At 29.7% G+C, this 15460-nt stretch overlaps 5 protein-coding genes across 11 annotated transcripts in view; 4 read left to right on the top strand and 1 right to left on the bottom strand.

The window, feature by feature from the left end:
- Nucleotides 1-15: 15 nt before the first annotated feature.
- LOC122569224 (probable oligoribonuclease) lies at nucleotides 16-2549 on the top strand. Of its 2 annotated transcripts, XM_043729926.1 has the most exons (5): nucleotides 16-224; nucleotides 533-595; nucleotides 749-910; nucleotides 1001-1221; nucleotides 1319-2549. In XM_043729926.1, the coding sequence occupies exons 2-5, from the start codon at nucleotides 551-553 to the stop codon at nucleotides 1449-1451; spliced, it is 561 nt and encodes a 186-aa protein (XP_043585861.1). In that variant the 5' UTR covers nucleotides 16-224; nucleotides 533-550; the 3' UTR covers nucleotides 1452-2549. The 2 variants fall into 2 exon arrangements, with proteins under 2 accessions (XP_043585861.1, XP_043585851.1); XM_043729916.1 differs by lacking the exon at nucleotides 16-224 and having other exon boundaries at nucleotides 381-595.
- A 141-nt stretch (nucleotides 2550-2690) lies between these two features.
- Nucleotides 2691-7228, top strand: LOC122569188 (kinesin-like protein Klp61F). Its single transcript, XM_043729821.1, has 16 exons — nucleotides 2691-2929; nucleotides 3017-3164; nucleotides 3242-3391; nucleotides 3539-3699; nucleotides 3775-3924; nucleotides 4015-4251; nucleotides 4352-4727; nucleotides 4809-5080; nucleotides 5159-5298; nucleotides 5365-5483; nucleotides 5551-5895; nucleotides 5954-6181; nucleotides 6266-6445; nucleotides 6515-6737; nucleotides 6836-6957; nucleotides 7031-7228. Exons 1-16 carry the CDS (start codon nucleotides 2865-2867, stop codon nucleotides 7079-7081), a joined length of 2967 nt encoding a protein of 988 aa, XP_043585756.1. The 5' UTR covers nucleotides 2691-2864; the 3' UTR covers nucleotides 7082-7228.
- Nucleotides 7229-7468: 240 nt separating this feature from the next.
- On the top strand, nucleotides 7469-9936 carry LOC122569206 (Golgi pH regulator). Of its 3 annotated transcripts, none has more exons than XM_043729877.1 (8): nucleotides 7469-7694; nucleotides 8144-8307; nucleotides 8361-8467; nucleotides 8538-8948; nucleotides 9028-9209; nucleotides 9274-9459; nucleotides 9551-9616; nucleotides 9689-9936. In XM_043729877.1, exons 1-8 carry the CDS (start codon nucleotides 7653-7655, stop codon nucleotides 9887-9889), a joined length of 1359 nt encoding a protein of 452 aa, XP_043585812.1. In that variant the 5' UTR covers nucleotides 7469-7652; the 3' UTR covers nucleotides 9890-9936. The 3 variants fall into 3 exon arrangements, with proteins under 3 accessions (XP_043585812.1, XP_043585824.1, XP_043585821.1); XM_043729889.1 differs by having other exon boundaries at nucleotides 7471-7734; XM_043729886.1 differs by having other exon boundaries at nucleotides 7471-7759.
- Nucleotides 9937-10250: 314 nt separating this feature from the next.
- LOC122569194 (neutral alpha-glucosidase AB) lies at nucleotides 10251-13986 on the bottom strand. 4 transcript variants are annotated; one of them, XM_043729854.1, is made up of 5 exons: nucleotides 13939-13986; nucleotides 13384-13479; nucleotides 12894-13301; nucleotides 10638-12790; nucleotides 10251-10561 (listed from the first exon to the last, which is right to left on the bottom strand). In XM_043729854.1, exons 1-5 carry the CDS (start codon nucleotides 13953-13955, stop codon nucleotides 10449-10451), a joined length of 2787 nt encoding a protein of 928 aa, XP_043585789.1. In that variant the 5' UTR covers nucleotides 13956-13986; the 3' UTR covers nucleotides 10251-10448. The 4 variants fall into 4 exon arrangements, with proteins under 4 accessions (XP_043585789.1, XP_043585798.1, XP_043585779.1 ...); XM_043729863.1 differs by having other exon boundaries at nucleotides 10638-12787; XM_043729844.1 differs by lacking the exon at nucleotides 13939-13986 and adding an exon at nucleotides 13552-13894 and having other exon boundaries at nucleotides 10638-12787.
- A 1148-nt stretch (nucleotides 13987-15134) lies between these two features.
- Nucleotides 15135-15460, top strand: part of LOC122577974 (trigger factor-like) — a 47442-nt gene continuing 47116 nt past the window's right edge. Inside the window, exon 1 of the mRNA XM_043749749.1 lies at nucleotides 15135-15268. The gene's annotated coding sequence lies outside the window, so the exon portion shown is untranslated. The remainder of the gene's footprint in view (nucleotides 15269-15460) is intronic.

Below are 15460 nucleotides of genomic sequence, written 5' to 3'. Positions count from 1 at the left end.
GACGTAGACATGAAATAAGAAATAATTTTTGGAAATGCGGACTCTAAAATGGTAGAAAACATTTTTTTTTTTAAAGATACCCATATTCCACGAGCTGTTAAAGTTAGAAACACGAAAATTGGCATATGAACTCTTTATAAGTAATGAGTTGAAAATAATTCGATATATAATTGATATAAGGTTTTAACATACAGTACACTACATAGTATTAAGTTTTACATTCAGTAAGTGTATTATAACTGAACTTATTTTTACTAAAGTATTTAACTAAAGTAAAATATAAGTTTTTTTTATAATAGTTATATTATAGTATATTATAGTCATATTTTATATAATCAATTATGTAATTATACTAGTATAGACATTTCATTTCGGATTAGGTTATGTTTCGAGCTTATGTTTCATGTTTTTTCATGCGAAAAATACGTTGTTCCGATAATTATAAAATATCAACATAGTGATAAAAGAGAAAGATAAACTATCTTTTAAATCCTTTTCCGAGAATAGTTACAAAACAGATCTTATATTTTAGATCTCATCAAACGAAAATATGGCATATAACAACCGTGATTGCATCGTATGGATAGACACAGAAGTAAATATTTTATGAAATTTTTTCTAGGTTAAGTTATAGTATACACTCATAAGGATTTTTATACATATTTGATTGCTTTAGTTTTTCTGAATATACAATCACTGTAATCATAAACTTAAACGTACAAAAATATTATATTAAACTCCTTTTTAGTTAACTGGACTTAATATAGAAAAGGATACAATTTTGGAAGTTGCTTGTTTGATAACTGACAAAGATTTGAACATTATAAGTGATGAATTTAATGTTGTAATTAATCAACCAGATGTAGTGTTAGAAAATATGAATGAATGGTGCACTAAATGGCATACAAAGGTGAATCAACTATCTTTTACTATAGTAATTATTTGAACTTTAAACATGCATTTATAACTGATATTTATCATAAGAACGATATTTTTCCAGACTGGCCTGGTAGCAAAATCTAAATGTAGCAAATTTAGTTTAAAGGATGCAGAGCAAATGTTACTTAATTTGTTAAAAAAATACATTCCAAGTAAAAGTTGTCCTCTAGCTGGTAATACAGTTTACATGGATCGTTTATTCTTACTAAAATTTATGCCATTAGTCAATGATTATTTACATTATAGAATTATTGATTGCAGTGTGATTAAAGAACTAGTCAGGTATTTGCATTTAAATTATCTATATACTCTAGTGATAATTATTATATATTATATTTAATTCACATTATTTTTAAAAATAATGCATAATTTATTTTAGGAGATGGAATCCAACAATTTATAAAAATATGCCAAAAAAGGAACTTCGTCACAGAGCTTTATCTGATATCAAAGAAAGTATAAATGAACTAAAATATTATAAAAAGAATATATTTACAGCTTTTATGGCATAGCACCCAGGTTCATATTCTATGGGTTACAATCCCTCAAATGCCTTTGCTTTCTTAAAGATTGACATGGTTATCTTTACAAATAGCCATGTTTTATTACAAATGTTTTTATATAAACCTCTTATATGAAGAGGGGAAATGAAAAGGGAAGTTATTGGAAAAAGTTTGGGAAGGAGGCACTAGTATAGCAAAATATCTTAATTTATGAAATATTACATTTACAGTAGTATATGAAAATAATTCACGAACAGTTCTGATCCATGTAGATGCAACCGAAAGAAATATGAATAAGTAAAACATTAAGCACGTTTATCAGTAATACAATTTTAGGATTATGCTTGTATATTCTATGTAATTCAATCAAACTATTAAGGAAATATTCTAATCTATAATTTTAAAAAGAATCAATTTCTTTTATAGAAAGATTTTGTCAAATTCGTAAAATTAATAGACTTACATTTTTCTACTGTGATAGATGTTTGAACTTCAATTTGCAATTCATAATTATACGTAATCCACGATTTGTTAGTACTGTGAAAATAGGAAGCACCTTGAACATGATTTTTTAAAAAGTTATCAGAAACTACAGTATTTCAAAGGCCACGTACAACGATGAACATTTTTTTTACAAGATTTCAAGATCATCATCTTTTTTAAGTAGAACTATATGTTCATTTTCTGTATCTTTGTAGAGCGCGAAAAAACAAATTTAAAGCGTGTTCTTGGACTGCTCAAGAGTTAAAGTAAAGCTTCAACTCTCATAAATCTACTCTGCATATTATTCTGATTTTCTACGTAATTCTATTTATTATATGCAATTAATACAATACCCCTTTCTGATTACGTATTTGAAGGGATTCGAAGTATTTCAGAGCGTATCAGTAACTGTACATTTATCTATAGTCCGTCCAACGAAACAAAATTTGGTTGCCGCGCTTGCAATTATTGGCTGTCGGCTAGTGATACTCGAATTTCACTTCTTCACTGCCTCGCCTCTATAATATATGTAAAAACTTTATTATTGATTTTGAAAGTTACATAAAAAGATTTATAGATATTTGATTTTTTTGTAATCATCACAAAATAGATTAATATAACTATTGTCTCCGTGTAGTTAGTTAATTACTTAATTTCTTTTTCCTTTGGAGATTGTACAGTGATATCTTGGTTTCGTTTTGGTAATTTATAGAGTAACTGAGGATAAATTTTTGTGATTTTACGTACAGTTCGATGTAAGAGACCTCTGTTAGGACTGTTGTAAAACATAGATTTTAAATTGTTCAACGGTTAATAATATAAGGAAGCGTTTATATACAATGTGAAAGGTAGCGACTTATTCTACGAAAAAAAGAGACGAATGTTTAAGGTGAAATAACTAAAAGCGATCAGAGTGTAAAGAAGATTTATTCCACAAAAATGAACGACACGAAAAATGCGAAAAAAGAGAAAAAGCAACATATACAAGTCTTTGTCCGTGTCAGGTAATTCCATATTAAACTATGAAATACTTATACAAAACTTTATTTTAAAATGTAATTCTATATTGATGTTGCTTTGTTTTATGGTAGGCCAATAAATAATGCTGAGAAAGTCGGAAAATCGGTAACAGTTGTTGATATACCATCTAATAAAGAAGTGGTCATTCGGGAAAGACCTCATGATAAATTTACAAAAAAATTTACGTTTGACAAAGTATTTGGACCTAATTCAAAGCAGGTGCGTCTTTCAATTAGTATTTAGTATTATATAGATAACATTTAAAAAAAGATGAATAATTATTAATAAATTTTCAGATACAAGTATATAATGCAGTTGTCAGTTCTTTGCTGGAGGAAGTTTTGGCTGGATATAATTGCACAGTATTTGCATATGGACAAACTGGCACTGGAAAGACTTTCACAATGGAAGGAACTGACAATGATCCATCATTACATTGGCAAACAGTTGGTTTAACATTTTCTTTCTACAAATAGTAGTCTTGAAATAGACAACATAAAAGAATATATTATATATTATAATGTATGCATATATATATAGAGATATATATGAATACACACATATATATATGTATATATGTATAAAATTTATAGGATACCACTGCTGGAATCATACCTCGAGCTTTAAGTCATTTATTTGATGAGTTGCGCGTATTAGGCGTACAGGAATACTCAGTAAGAGCCAGCTATTTAGAATTATACAACGAGGAAATATTTGATTTATTATCTCCTAGTGAGGATGCTGCTAAAATAAGGTATTTAATTTTTATATCCTTTGTTCATGTATTGCAATTTTGGCCAAATCAAAATTCTGTATAATGATTTAAAAGGATATATGAAGATCCAACTAAAAAAGGTGCTGTAATAGTACATGGTTTAGAAGAAATGTCAATACATACTAAAAATGAAGTATTTAACATCCTTCAGAAAGGATCAGAAAAACGGCAAACTGCAGCTACTCTGATGAATGCTCATTCAAGGTTAAAAAATATTCTGCTTTTATATTTTAAATAGCTATTTATGTCTATCTTATTTCATGAAATTCAATATTAATATTATTTGCGTTCTAGTCGTTCCCACACAATATTTTCTATTACTGTTCATATAAGGGAGAATACTATAGAGGGCGAAGAGCTATTGAAAACTGGAAAATTAAATTTAGTTGATCTGGCTGGTAGTGAAAATGTTGGAAGGTCTGGTGCTGTTGACCGAAGAGCAAGAGAAGCAGGCAATATCAATCAATCTCTATTAACCTTAGGTCGAGTTATAACAGCACTAGCAGAAAAAGCTCCACATGTACCTTATAGGTAAAATTAAGTAATTATTAATAAATTAATATAAATTCTGATAGTTAATTTATAACATATATTCAAATATTGAATTTTCTTGTTTATCTTTTGTGTACAGAGAATCTAAATTAACACGGTTGCTCCAAGAATCATTAGGTGGACGTACAAGAACTTCAATAATTGCTACAATATCTCCTGCTAGTATTAATCTTGAGGAAACCTTGTCAACATTAGATTATGCACACCGTGCTAAAAATATCACAAATCGACCTGAAGTTAATCAAAAATTTTCGAAGAAGGCATTACTTCAAGAATATATCGAAGAAATTGAAAGATTAAAGAAAGATTTAATAGCATGTCGTGAACGAAATGGTATTTATCTAACTCCAGACAGTTACAATGAAATGCAATCCTTGATAGAATTTCAAAGCAAAGAAATAGAGGAAAAATTGAATCATATTAAAGCACTTGAAGAATGTATGAACTCTAAAGAGGTGATTGTTGATCAAAGTTTTATAATTTCTATTATGTTCTTATTGTATTACACAATGCAAAAATCAAAATTATTATTTTAGCAAATATTTAACGAATTAAAATCAATAACTTCCAAACAAGCAAATGAACTATTAAATACAAAAAATGAATTGAAAAGCACAGTAAATGCTTTAATGTCAACGTCAACACGCTTGGCAATATCGGAACGAGAAAAAGAGGAACAAAAATTTCTTGTTGAAAAACATGCAAATACTGAAAATGTTCTTTTATCACAAGTACAAACAGTTTTAGATGTTGCTGATACAGCCACCTCAGATGTAAATAAACTTCATGACAAAATCTTTCGTAAATTGTAAGCACTTTCTCTCAAATAAAATCCTAAATTTTAAATTATATTTGTAAATTTAAAATTAACATTTTATATTTATAGACAAATAGGGCAGCAAAATAAATCTCTTGGACAACAGTTTAAGAACAACATTAAAGAACGAATCCAAAAAATTGAAGCTGATATTGCATCACATACCAAAAATTTAATGCAATTCTCTACATCAATGAAGGATCATATTGGTAAGTAGAATGTTCAATAGAAATATTGAATTTTGTAAGTAAATACTTACTATTTTGCTTCTTTAGAAGCGCAAAGTGTATCAGTTAGTGAGGACATTGGAAAGGCGATTCAAGTTATGTCCCAGGATCTTGTTAATTTTAAACAAAATATTATCAATGAGTTGATGAAAAATATGGATGATTCTGTATGTAACAAAACATAATTAATATTTTTATTATGAAATTCATCAAATTATAATATTTATTTTTTAGTATTTAAGATATCAACATTGGTTGGGAAATGAAAGCGTAAATGTTACAGCTATGACTAATATAAAAATTAGTACGTTAAATAATATTTCTTCCCATATTGTGCAAAAATTTCATCAGTTACTGGAGAATAAACTAGCTGAAGGTTTGCAAGCGCTAAACACTGATATTTCTCAAAATATTGATAACTTAATAGAATTTACAAAAGAATCAATGACATCAATTTCTAAATGTTCAAGTGAAAAGCGGGTTCGTTTAAATAACGATATGTTAGAAATTAGAGAACATATTGAAAATATTCGACAAGATCAAAATGATATTATCGAAAAACGGACAAATTTTGCAAAGGTACGTTACTTTAAAAAAAGGATTATATTGTTGTAGTCCTGATATTGTCTACTTGCAGATGATGGACGATTTGCAACGTTGTTTCAATGAGGTACAAAAGGAGCAGGAAGAGAATCATTTTTCAATATGCAATATATTAGACAACATTGATGAAACTTGTAGAACTATAAATAATCAAGCTTCAGATACTTGCAAAATAAAGACAGAAAAACAAGATGATTTACAAGAAAGATTTCGAAGTGATCTAGAAATAGTAAAAAAGATAGTTGTTGAAGGAACAGATAAGGTAAAAAAAACTGAATTTCTTAGAAAAGCAGATTCCCTATTGTACGATATTATGAGGTAATTTGATATTCATTTCTTTTGATAGTCTCGATTGTTGAACGAAAGCGCTATAGCACAAGGTAAAACATCAATAGATCAGTTCCAATCGAACATAAATAAGAATTGTGATACATTAATGAGTTTTAAAAATTGCGTGGAAAATAATATTACGGAAATGCAGCAAAAGATGGCAAAAGATAAAAGCTTCATTTTGTCAGTAATTAATGTAAGTTGGCACCTAAAATTGTTCAAGTTATTTCAATTCTCATTTTATTTTTAATATTATGGTTTTCAGGATATGTATATGAAAGTTTATACCACTAGCAATGAACATATAAAATGTTTTGATGATTGTAAGATGGCATTTATGACTGTATTTACAGAAATGAGTAAAAAGCTTGAGAGTGAAAATATTAATGCAGAAAATGTGAATAGCAAAATTATTTTAGAAATGCAAGCAATACTTGATCAAGTTGACAAATTCTTTACAGAAGATTTATATCGCGATAATCCAACAGGTATGATCAATTATTCACTAGTATTTATACTATTGTTATATATATTGCATGCATATCCATAATTTTGAAAAATTATTTGTTTAACTGAAATTAAATAGGTTTAACTCCTGCAAAGAAGGATTTTCAGTATTCTAAAAAGCTTATCAAAACATCTCCACATGAACGACTACTTAAAAGGTATAGAGAAACACTTAAAGATATTGAAGATACAGAGAATGAGGTAAGTTTGGATATACAGTACTTTTAATATAGATTTAATAAAATATTTTGCTTATTGTATATATCTCCATTAGCCTGTAATACCACTGAATACATCTACAAAACAAGCTGTAGATACGAGCTGAGAAATAACCTTCGAAGAAATTATAACATCGTATGTAGTATGTGGAAATTTATTAATTATGAATTTTTAAATTTTATAACCATAAATACTTTATAACCAATGCTACAAAATAAAATTGAACATATGTATATTAAAATAGTAAACGTAATATTTGATTAAATCTTTTTATAAACCTTTATTTCTTCCTTATTTTATTAAATTTACTTCTAGTTTATACAAACGGATTCATAGGTAGTATTTGCAGTAGTTCATAATAATTTTTATTCGTTTGATATCGTTTCCCAAAGAGTAACCTTTATAAAATATAATGTACTGTATCAAAATAAGTATAAAATTTTTTAGTTCAATGTGTTACAGAAACCGATATTTAAATCTTCTCAATGATGTTTGCACATGTATAAATATGCATTTCTCACAACATAATTTGTAAAGTATTAATGGATGCGGAGTGGGGAAAAATCTTATAATAACGACTACTACGTTATGTGCAGTGACAATTTCCTTGACGTATTCTGACAAGCAACGGGATCAATTTCATACTTTGCAATGCGAAGTGTGTGTGACATTAAAAAATGGGTTTCTTGGAAGATACATTCGTGATTCTAATCACACAGGTGGAAATTTATTTCCACTAATATAAATAGATTCTTGCCGGTACTCGTAGATGTTACAGAATTAGGTTATAAATGATTGATATTTTTATTAAAGGATTGTAACTGTAATATTTATGTTTTTCTATTATACATCATTTTTATTAATAATGCGAATTTCGAAACATATTTACGTTTCATGAATATTGAAATGCAAATTAATAAATTAAATTTTGTGAAATTATTTTAAAATTTCTGTGTAATAGACGAGCGTTAGCTTTATTAAATTTTTATAACGTACTATGTATTGTCTGTATTAATATTAATAATTTTATAATAAATGTGCCAGTCCGAAATTGTGTAATCTATTTTTAAAATAACAAGTGTTGTTGATCTCATCTAGCCAGATTGTGTATTATCCGACTTAATTAGTTTATTTTTATCTTTTTATGTATTTGTATTGCATATTGCAGATTATCTTCTTCTTGGGAGGATGGGTATTTTTTGTAAAAAAATTATTTCGGGATTATGAAGTTCATCACAGATTAGTACAACTAATTTTTTCCACAACATTTTCACTATCTTGTACTATGTTCGAACTAATTATTTTTGAAATAGTTGGAGTTCTTGACTCCAGGTAAGTAAATGTTTTTTTTTAAATTGAGCATTAATAATATAATGTATATTTAGTTCTAGATATTTTCATTGGAATGTTGGTCTTTATATGCTGCTATTTATGGTAATTGTTTTGATTCCATTTTACATAGCATATTTTATCATTAGCAATATCAGATTTGGTGAGTGTATTTTATAAATATTTACATTAGTATGTAATACTGAATATATTAAACGATCATTTTTTTACAGTAAGACTGAAATTAATAAGGCCATTAACAGTTGTTGTATATCTCTTTTATCTTTACTTGTTTTGGAAAGTGGGAAATCCCTTTCCAATCTTAAGTCCAAAAAAAGGCCTATTATCCATTGAACAAGGTGTTAGTAGAATAGGAGTTATTGGTGTCACTGTTATGGCACTATTATCAGGATTTGGTGCTGTAAATTATCCATATACTTCAATGGCCTATTTTATGAGACCTGTAACATATGCCGACGTACAGGCTATAGAAAAACGATTATTACAAACAATGGATATGATCGTGGCTAAGAAAAAGAGAATGGCATTAGCTAAGAAGGGGGAAGTTGTAGGGCAAACTGAAGCTAGATCTCGACTTTGGGGGATGTTTGGTCCTTTAAGTGGTACTAAAAGTAATCAGGAAAGTATGTATTACATTCTTCGATATGATTAGGATGTAAAATAGTTCTGTTTACGTGTACATTTTATGAAATGTAATCGCAGGTATCAAACAGTTACAAACTGAAGTTACAGCGTTAGAAGAATTATCTCGGCAATTATTTTTAGAAGCACACGATATTCAAAATGCAAGAGAACGTTTAGAATGGGCTGCTACATGGCAGGGGAAATATTTTAATGTTTTAGGGTATTTTTTCTCTGTGTATTGTACTTGGAAAATATTCATTGTAAGCATCTATACAATAGAATTGCATAAAAAGTTATGGATTTGAAATCTATGTTTTCTTCTAGTCAACAATTAATATTGTTTTCGATCGCGTGGGCAAGAAAGATCCTGTAACTAGAGCAATTGAAATTGCAGTACACTGGATTGGTTTTGATATCGATGTTACATTTTGGTCTCAACACATTTCTTTCTATCTTGTTGGTTGTATTGTATTAACATCAATTCGTGGTTTATTACTAACACTCACGAAGGTATGTTTGAAGCAAATATTTTTTGCACTATTTCGAAAACATTTAGAAGTTTGAAAATATCTATTAAATACTAATTATTCTGTTATTTCAGTTTTTCTACGCGATATCAAGCAGCAAATCATCGAATATTATCGTACTTATACTTGCTCAAATAATGGTAAGATTATTTTATTTGATATGGATCAAAGTTTATTGCTTTTTTGATGATGTAATTATGTGTTTTTTGTAGGGTATGTATTTTGTGTCGTCTGTGCTTCTAATGCGAATGAATATGCCTGCGGAATATCGGATTATAATAACTCAAGTTTTAGGAGAATTGCAATTTAATTTTTATCATAGGTGGTTTGACGTTATATTTTTGGTATCTGCATTATCATCAATAGTATTTTTATATTTAGCTCATAAACAAGCGCCTGCAGAACGTATTTAATTTAATAAAACATCTTCTTACGATGAAAATAAAAAATTTCTTTGTAATTTCATGTTTACAGCTCCTTTGATTACATTTTTGCAACAAAATAAGTTTGTTTAACGAAATAAGAAATAAACAACATCATGTAGAACTAAAAATTAATTATAAAATATATGAACATAAAACTTAATGTATTAAGTATTTAAATATTTATTCATAGGAACATATTTAATGTTCCTACTTCTAATATGTACTTACATATGATAATGCTCCTATATATGTTTTGTCCAAGTTAACATGCATAATTATAAACTTTACACGTTAAGTAATAGTTATACATTGTCTATTGTTTAATTAATTCAAAGTAATCTTTAATTTGGTGAAATATCTGATATATATATATATATATATATATATATATATATATATATATATATATCATTTACATTAACTCTATGTTGTATTTATCTCGTTATGGTATACAATGGCATTTTGATCACACATAGCTAATAAAAGTACGTGAATAATAGAAAATTGGCATTAATGTATGATTACTGAGTCTATGATGAGTAAACTTTTAATGGATCAGTTCGATAGACCATTCTTCTCCCATATTTACACCTGGCTTACGCACGGTTAATACATTATTGTTTGGATTGTATTTAGTCTCCAAATTAACCTTTGCCATACCTAAAACACAAATAATTCGTAATTTAATTACAATGTTAAATGATACGTTTTTGAATTGAATTAGGATGATACATACTGCGTGAATTTAATATAGCAGATTTAACACCTTTAGGTGGATTTGCAATATCTACCCTTTCCAACCAGCTTTCTGTCTGATATGAAGATAATTTGTCGATAAATGTAGAAGTTAATTTATTCCTTTCAAAATTGAGTCTTAAATATAAGTATTTTCCATGACGATATTCAAAGCTAGCTTCGTCATCGATGTACAATGTGCCATTAGCTTTACCCGCAGAATCTGTGGTAACTATCAAAGTATAGGGATCATTTTTCATTGCTACTGTACTACGACGAATTCTCATTTTACGTGGAACGATAGAGCCGCCTCTTTGGAATACCGGAATTTTATGTAGAGTCACTGGAATATTAACTAAGCCTGGCTGATAATATGGTTGCATGGTATCAACGTCATACCAAATTACTGTGCCTTCTCCAGGGAAATATACGTTAACATCTGTAACTGATGGTTGAAAGACCGGGCGTACAAGTATAGAATCGCCAATTAATATTTCATCATCAATAGCATATGTCTCAGTTTCACTTGGATAATGAGCCCATAAAGGTCGTACTACCGGAGTGCCATTTACTTCATGTTCTCGGAAAAGTGTATACCATAATGGTAGATATGAATATCTCATTCTGAAAGCCTCTTTGACAATTTGAAGAGTTTCTTCGTTAAATAACCAAGGTTCGCGCCGTTTAGTTTCAATATGAGAATGCTGACGATAAAAAGGAAGCCAGGCACCAGCTTGATTCCATCTAATGAACAGTTCAGAGTCTGGATTTTTGAAGAAACCAGCAATATCTGCTCCACAGAATGACATTCCAGAAACGGCTAAAGAGAGGCACATTGGATAACTTACACGTAAGTGATCCCAATCGCCTGTATTATCGCCAGTCCACATAGCTGTATAACGTTGTGAACCAGCGAAGAAAGATCTCACAAGTGTAAATGGCCGTAGTGAGCCTTCTGATCTTCTAAATAAAGCTTCATATGTAGCCATAGACAAAAGAAGTCCATTAATATTGTGAACACTTCTATGCTCCCAACCACCATAATGGATTACATCTTTAGGCATAGTCACTTCGGGACCATTAAATACGCTTGGTTCGTTCATATCATTCCAGATGTACACATCATTAGTGGTACCATGGAATTTATCTAAACTATATTGACTGATATAATATTCTCGTACCGCTGGATCGAAAAAGTCTAAATACGAGGATGATCCTGGCCAACACCAACCCTCGTAGTCTTTTCCATCTCTTGTTTTAATGTAATAACCCATTTTTGTGGCATCATTATGCAGAAAGTAACCAGGGTCACGTTTAATATGCGGATCAATAATTACAACCAATTTTCTACCTTTTGCGGTTAAATTATGCACCATTTCAATAGGATTTGGAAATTTTCGCCCGTCCCAAGTAAAATATTTTTTACTGTCGGTGTACTCGATATCGAGCCACATAACATCCAAAGGTAAATCATGTGTATCAAAATTTTCTGCTACTTGTATAACATCATCTTGATCGTTGTAATTCCAACGACTTTGATGATAGCCTAAGGTAAACATTTGAGGTAATGGTGCTGTGCCCGTTAAAGTTGTGTACTGTTTAAATACATCCAGAGGCTTAGGACCTAACATAAAGAACACATCTATTACACCAGCTTCTGACATGAAATGAGCATCCACTTGTGATTTTTTAGCAGATCGAGATACAAAGTTTACAATACTTTCTACAACATTATTGTCTGCACTTGATAAAATATCGACCCACGTTTCTGCAGCATTATGCCAGAAGATACCAGTTGTTCTTTCTTTACCATGAGCATAGAGAACAGGTATTGCTCCATAAATTGACATTCTTTCATTGACTTCATATTCAAATACATCTAAATTGTATAATCTGTAAGGATCAGCCTGTTTTGTAGATTTTAGAGCAAAGGAATCTGCATGTTCTGGTACACCATATGCGTGTTCAGCACCAGGAAAGCTGAAGTCCAAAGCAATTGCTTCTGGGCCAAAAGGTTTTGAGTCATGATGAGTTTTAAAACTTTCCTCCCAAGCACCTGGATCATCATCTGCTCCATCACCTGGAGCATCACCATTGCCATTTATTTCAGCATTTTCAGCATTATCAGCATTTTCTTCTTGTTCCGGTTTCCTGCTAATCATTATTAAAAAATGTCATTAATTATGTATATTTAATAATTATTTAATAATTAATTTAATATTTAATAATATATCAAAAGCAACTTTATGAAGCATACTTAGGTTTTGTACGATGATGTTCAAATCTCATAAGACCTCTTGCATTTGCAGACACAACCAATATATTCTGAGAGTATAAATCCACTCTAAATGGACTAGTATATAAAATAACTTTGTTTTCTCCGCTTGTTATAGTTATATGATCTGTAGTTTTTTCAATTAAATTTAATTTAGATTCTTGTGGTTGATCCTGAAGAGCATATTCTGGCTCATATCTGTCACGTAATGGATTTTTTTCATTGATATGGAGTCTAAATGTGTTATCCTTTAATGCAGTTAATTGCAATATATAAAGAACTCTTGTATCCTTATTAAACAAGTCTATACTTATACTGGATTCATTTTGAGTTAAAGTATTTGTTAAAAGTTGATATGGTGTTTTTCCAGGCTCAACTTTTCTGCAACGTCTAATAATATTGATATAGTATTAATATTAGTAGCATAATTAGTTAAATTCTCAGAAATCATAAACAATCATTGGGAACTTACCTGCAAAAGCTACTCTGTTCGCATGTTTTAAATACATCTCTATTAACTGCATCGATAAGGAGGAAAGAACAGACTAATAGAAATAGTAATCCCAATCTACAATATAAAATATTAAGCTCATAAAATTTTCTGTTATGAAAAATACTCTAATTTGTTAATATCAATTACGTTTTATTGCTGAACAATAGCGGAAAGAACATTATTATGTATTTTGTTATTTGTTATTGTTGCTTTTCTAATACACTTAATTGTATTCTCATTTTACGTTAAAACGGCCTCCTGTTTTTAATGACTTTGAACAGATAATATCATTTTTATAAACAAATTAAACAGAGGAAAGTAATGCTGCGTGCCGAATCAAATCACGGTATTATCATGGACACGTCAGCGTAATCATGATTGGATTATAAAAGTAAATACATAAAGAAGTCTAATTTGTTATTTTGTATAAGCAAGATGAATTAAGTACGGAATGATTTATAGAGTGATGTATTCCGTTCATGAAGAATTAACTTCGTTTTTTGAAGGTTAAAAGGCCGAAAGTAAGTAACTTACCGCACGTATGAGGCCATGTTGAAAAGTAATTTTTGCCACAGATGAGGTATAAAATAGACTCATCACCTTATGGGACTGGGTATTCCATGTTCTGAAATACCGATTGCGCAAAAAATCAGAAATTTCGTTATGCTACAAAGGAGGTACATACAATACACATATGTTGATGGGATATAGAATAGACCTGATATGTAATCAGAGATGAGAAATGAAGATCCTTTTGCCTATAATATGATTTCTGTATTTGCTGTATTTGCAGATTTTTCTGAAGTCGGTATTTCAGAACGCGAAACACGTAGCTCCATATAATGTCATATCTATTCTGTATTTAGACAATGGTTATACCATCTACGTTTCAGAGCGGCAAGTTTAGGAATTCTCTATATTTTGTCTCGAATTGGGAAATATCATTATTTATTATCTATTGTAAGATATATTTGAAAAGTTATAAGGGAAAAAAGAATATTCAACACAGCAAAGTTATATTCCTTCCTTCAATGCATGAAATTAACTGATCAAAGAATGGATTAATCATGGCCAGGTCTATAAAGGTAATTATGATTCGTTCATTTTATATAACATCGCACATTCAGTTTATTTGAATTACAAGAGTAATGCATTCAGTCGGCAGGGAAAATACAGTCCTATATAACTATATATTACATAATATAGAAGTTTGGCACTCGGATCGATTCATTTTGGGGATGTAAAAAAGCCTAACTGTTCGTTTCTAGCATATTCATTAATCAACACACGTATCTCTGTTAAAAACGTTTTCTTATCTCTCTTTGCCACACGATTGGAACTATATTAATGCATATGCTGCGAATTTGTGAAACAGTGTCTTCTATGTAGGAGTGTATATATTTCATATATTTATATATAATAATAATAATAATTATCGTTATTATTATCATTATCACTATATTAACATCGACGTTAGAGCATTTTCTTAATCATACGTTTCCTAGGGTTTTTATAGAAATCGTGGTTAAGGTCACTGTGAGTTTGCGCAGCCCTAAGAGACATAACGTTTAAATATCTGTCGAAAAATCGGCGAGCGCGCGAATCAACAAGTTGATATCGATTGATCGAGCGATATATTAATTTATCATAATACTGAAGAAAATGTGTGTATCTTTCATTGTTGTGCGTTCTGTACGCCGGTCGATAATTTACGAATACGGTACAATAAAATTTGTCGTTGCTGTTGGAAAATTGATTCACGATAAAATTTTCAACGTCATAGAGTATTCAAATAAGAGGATTCATGTTCGATCGACAAGTTTCAATGAACTTAACCTTCACGACGTCGACGAGATAAATCTTGGTAGGTGTAAAGAAAATGATATCATTATTTTTGTAGGGATAGAATAAGATGTTTTATACATATTTTTCGAGTTATCTTTTGTTTCCGAATTTCAACTTGGCAATAGAAATTGCAAATCTTTTTGTTTCCATATGTACATATATGGGAAGATTTTGCTCGAAAGGTAAGATGGTGTATCGGAAAGAAACGGGA

The sequence above is a fragment of the Bombus pyrosoma genome, linkage group LG1 (assembly GCF_014825855.1).
Source record: "Bombus pyrosoma isolate SC7728 linkage group LG1, ASM1482585v1, whole genome shotgun sequence".
NCBI lineage: Eukaryota > Metazoa > Arthropoda > Insecta > Hymenoptera > Apidae > Bombus > Bombus pyrosoma.
The sequence above is the reverse complement of the archived record's forward strand: the minus strand, read 5'-3'. Positions and strand labels throughout refer to the sequence as shown.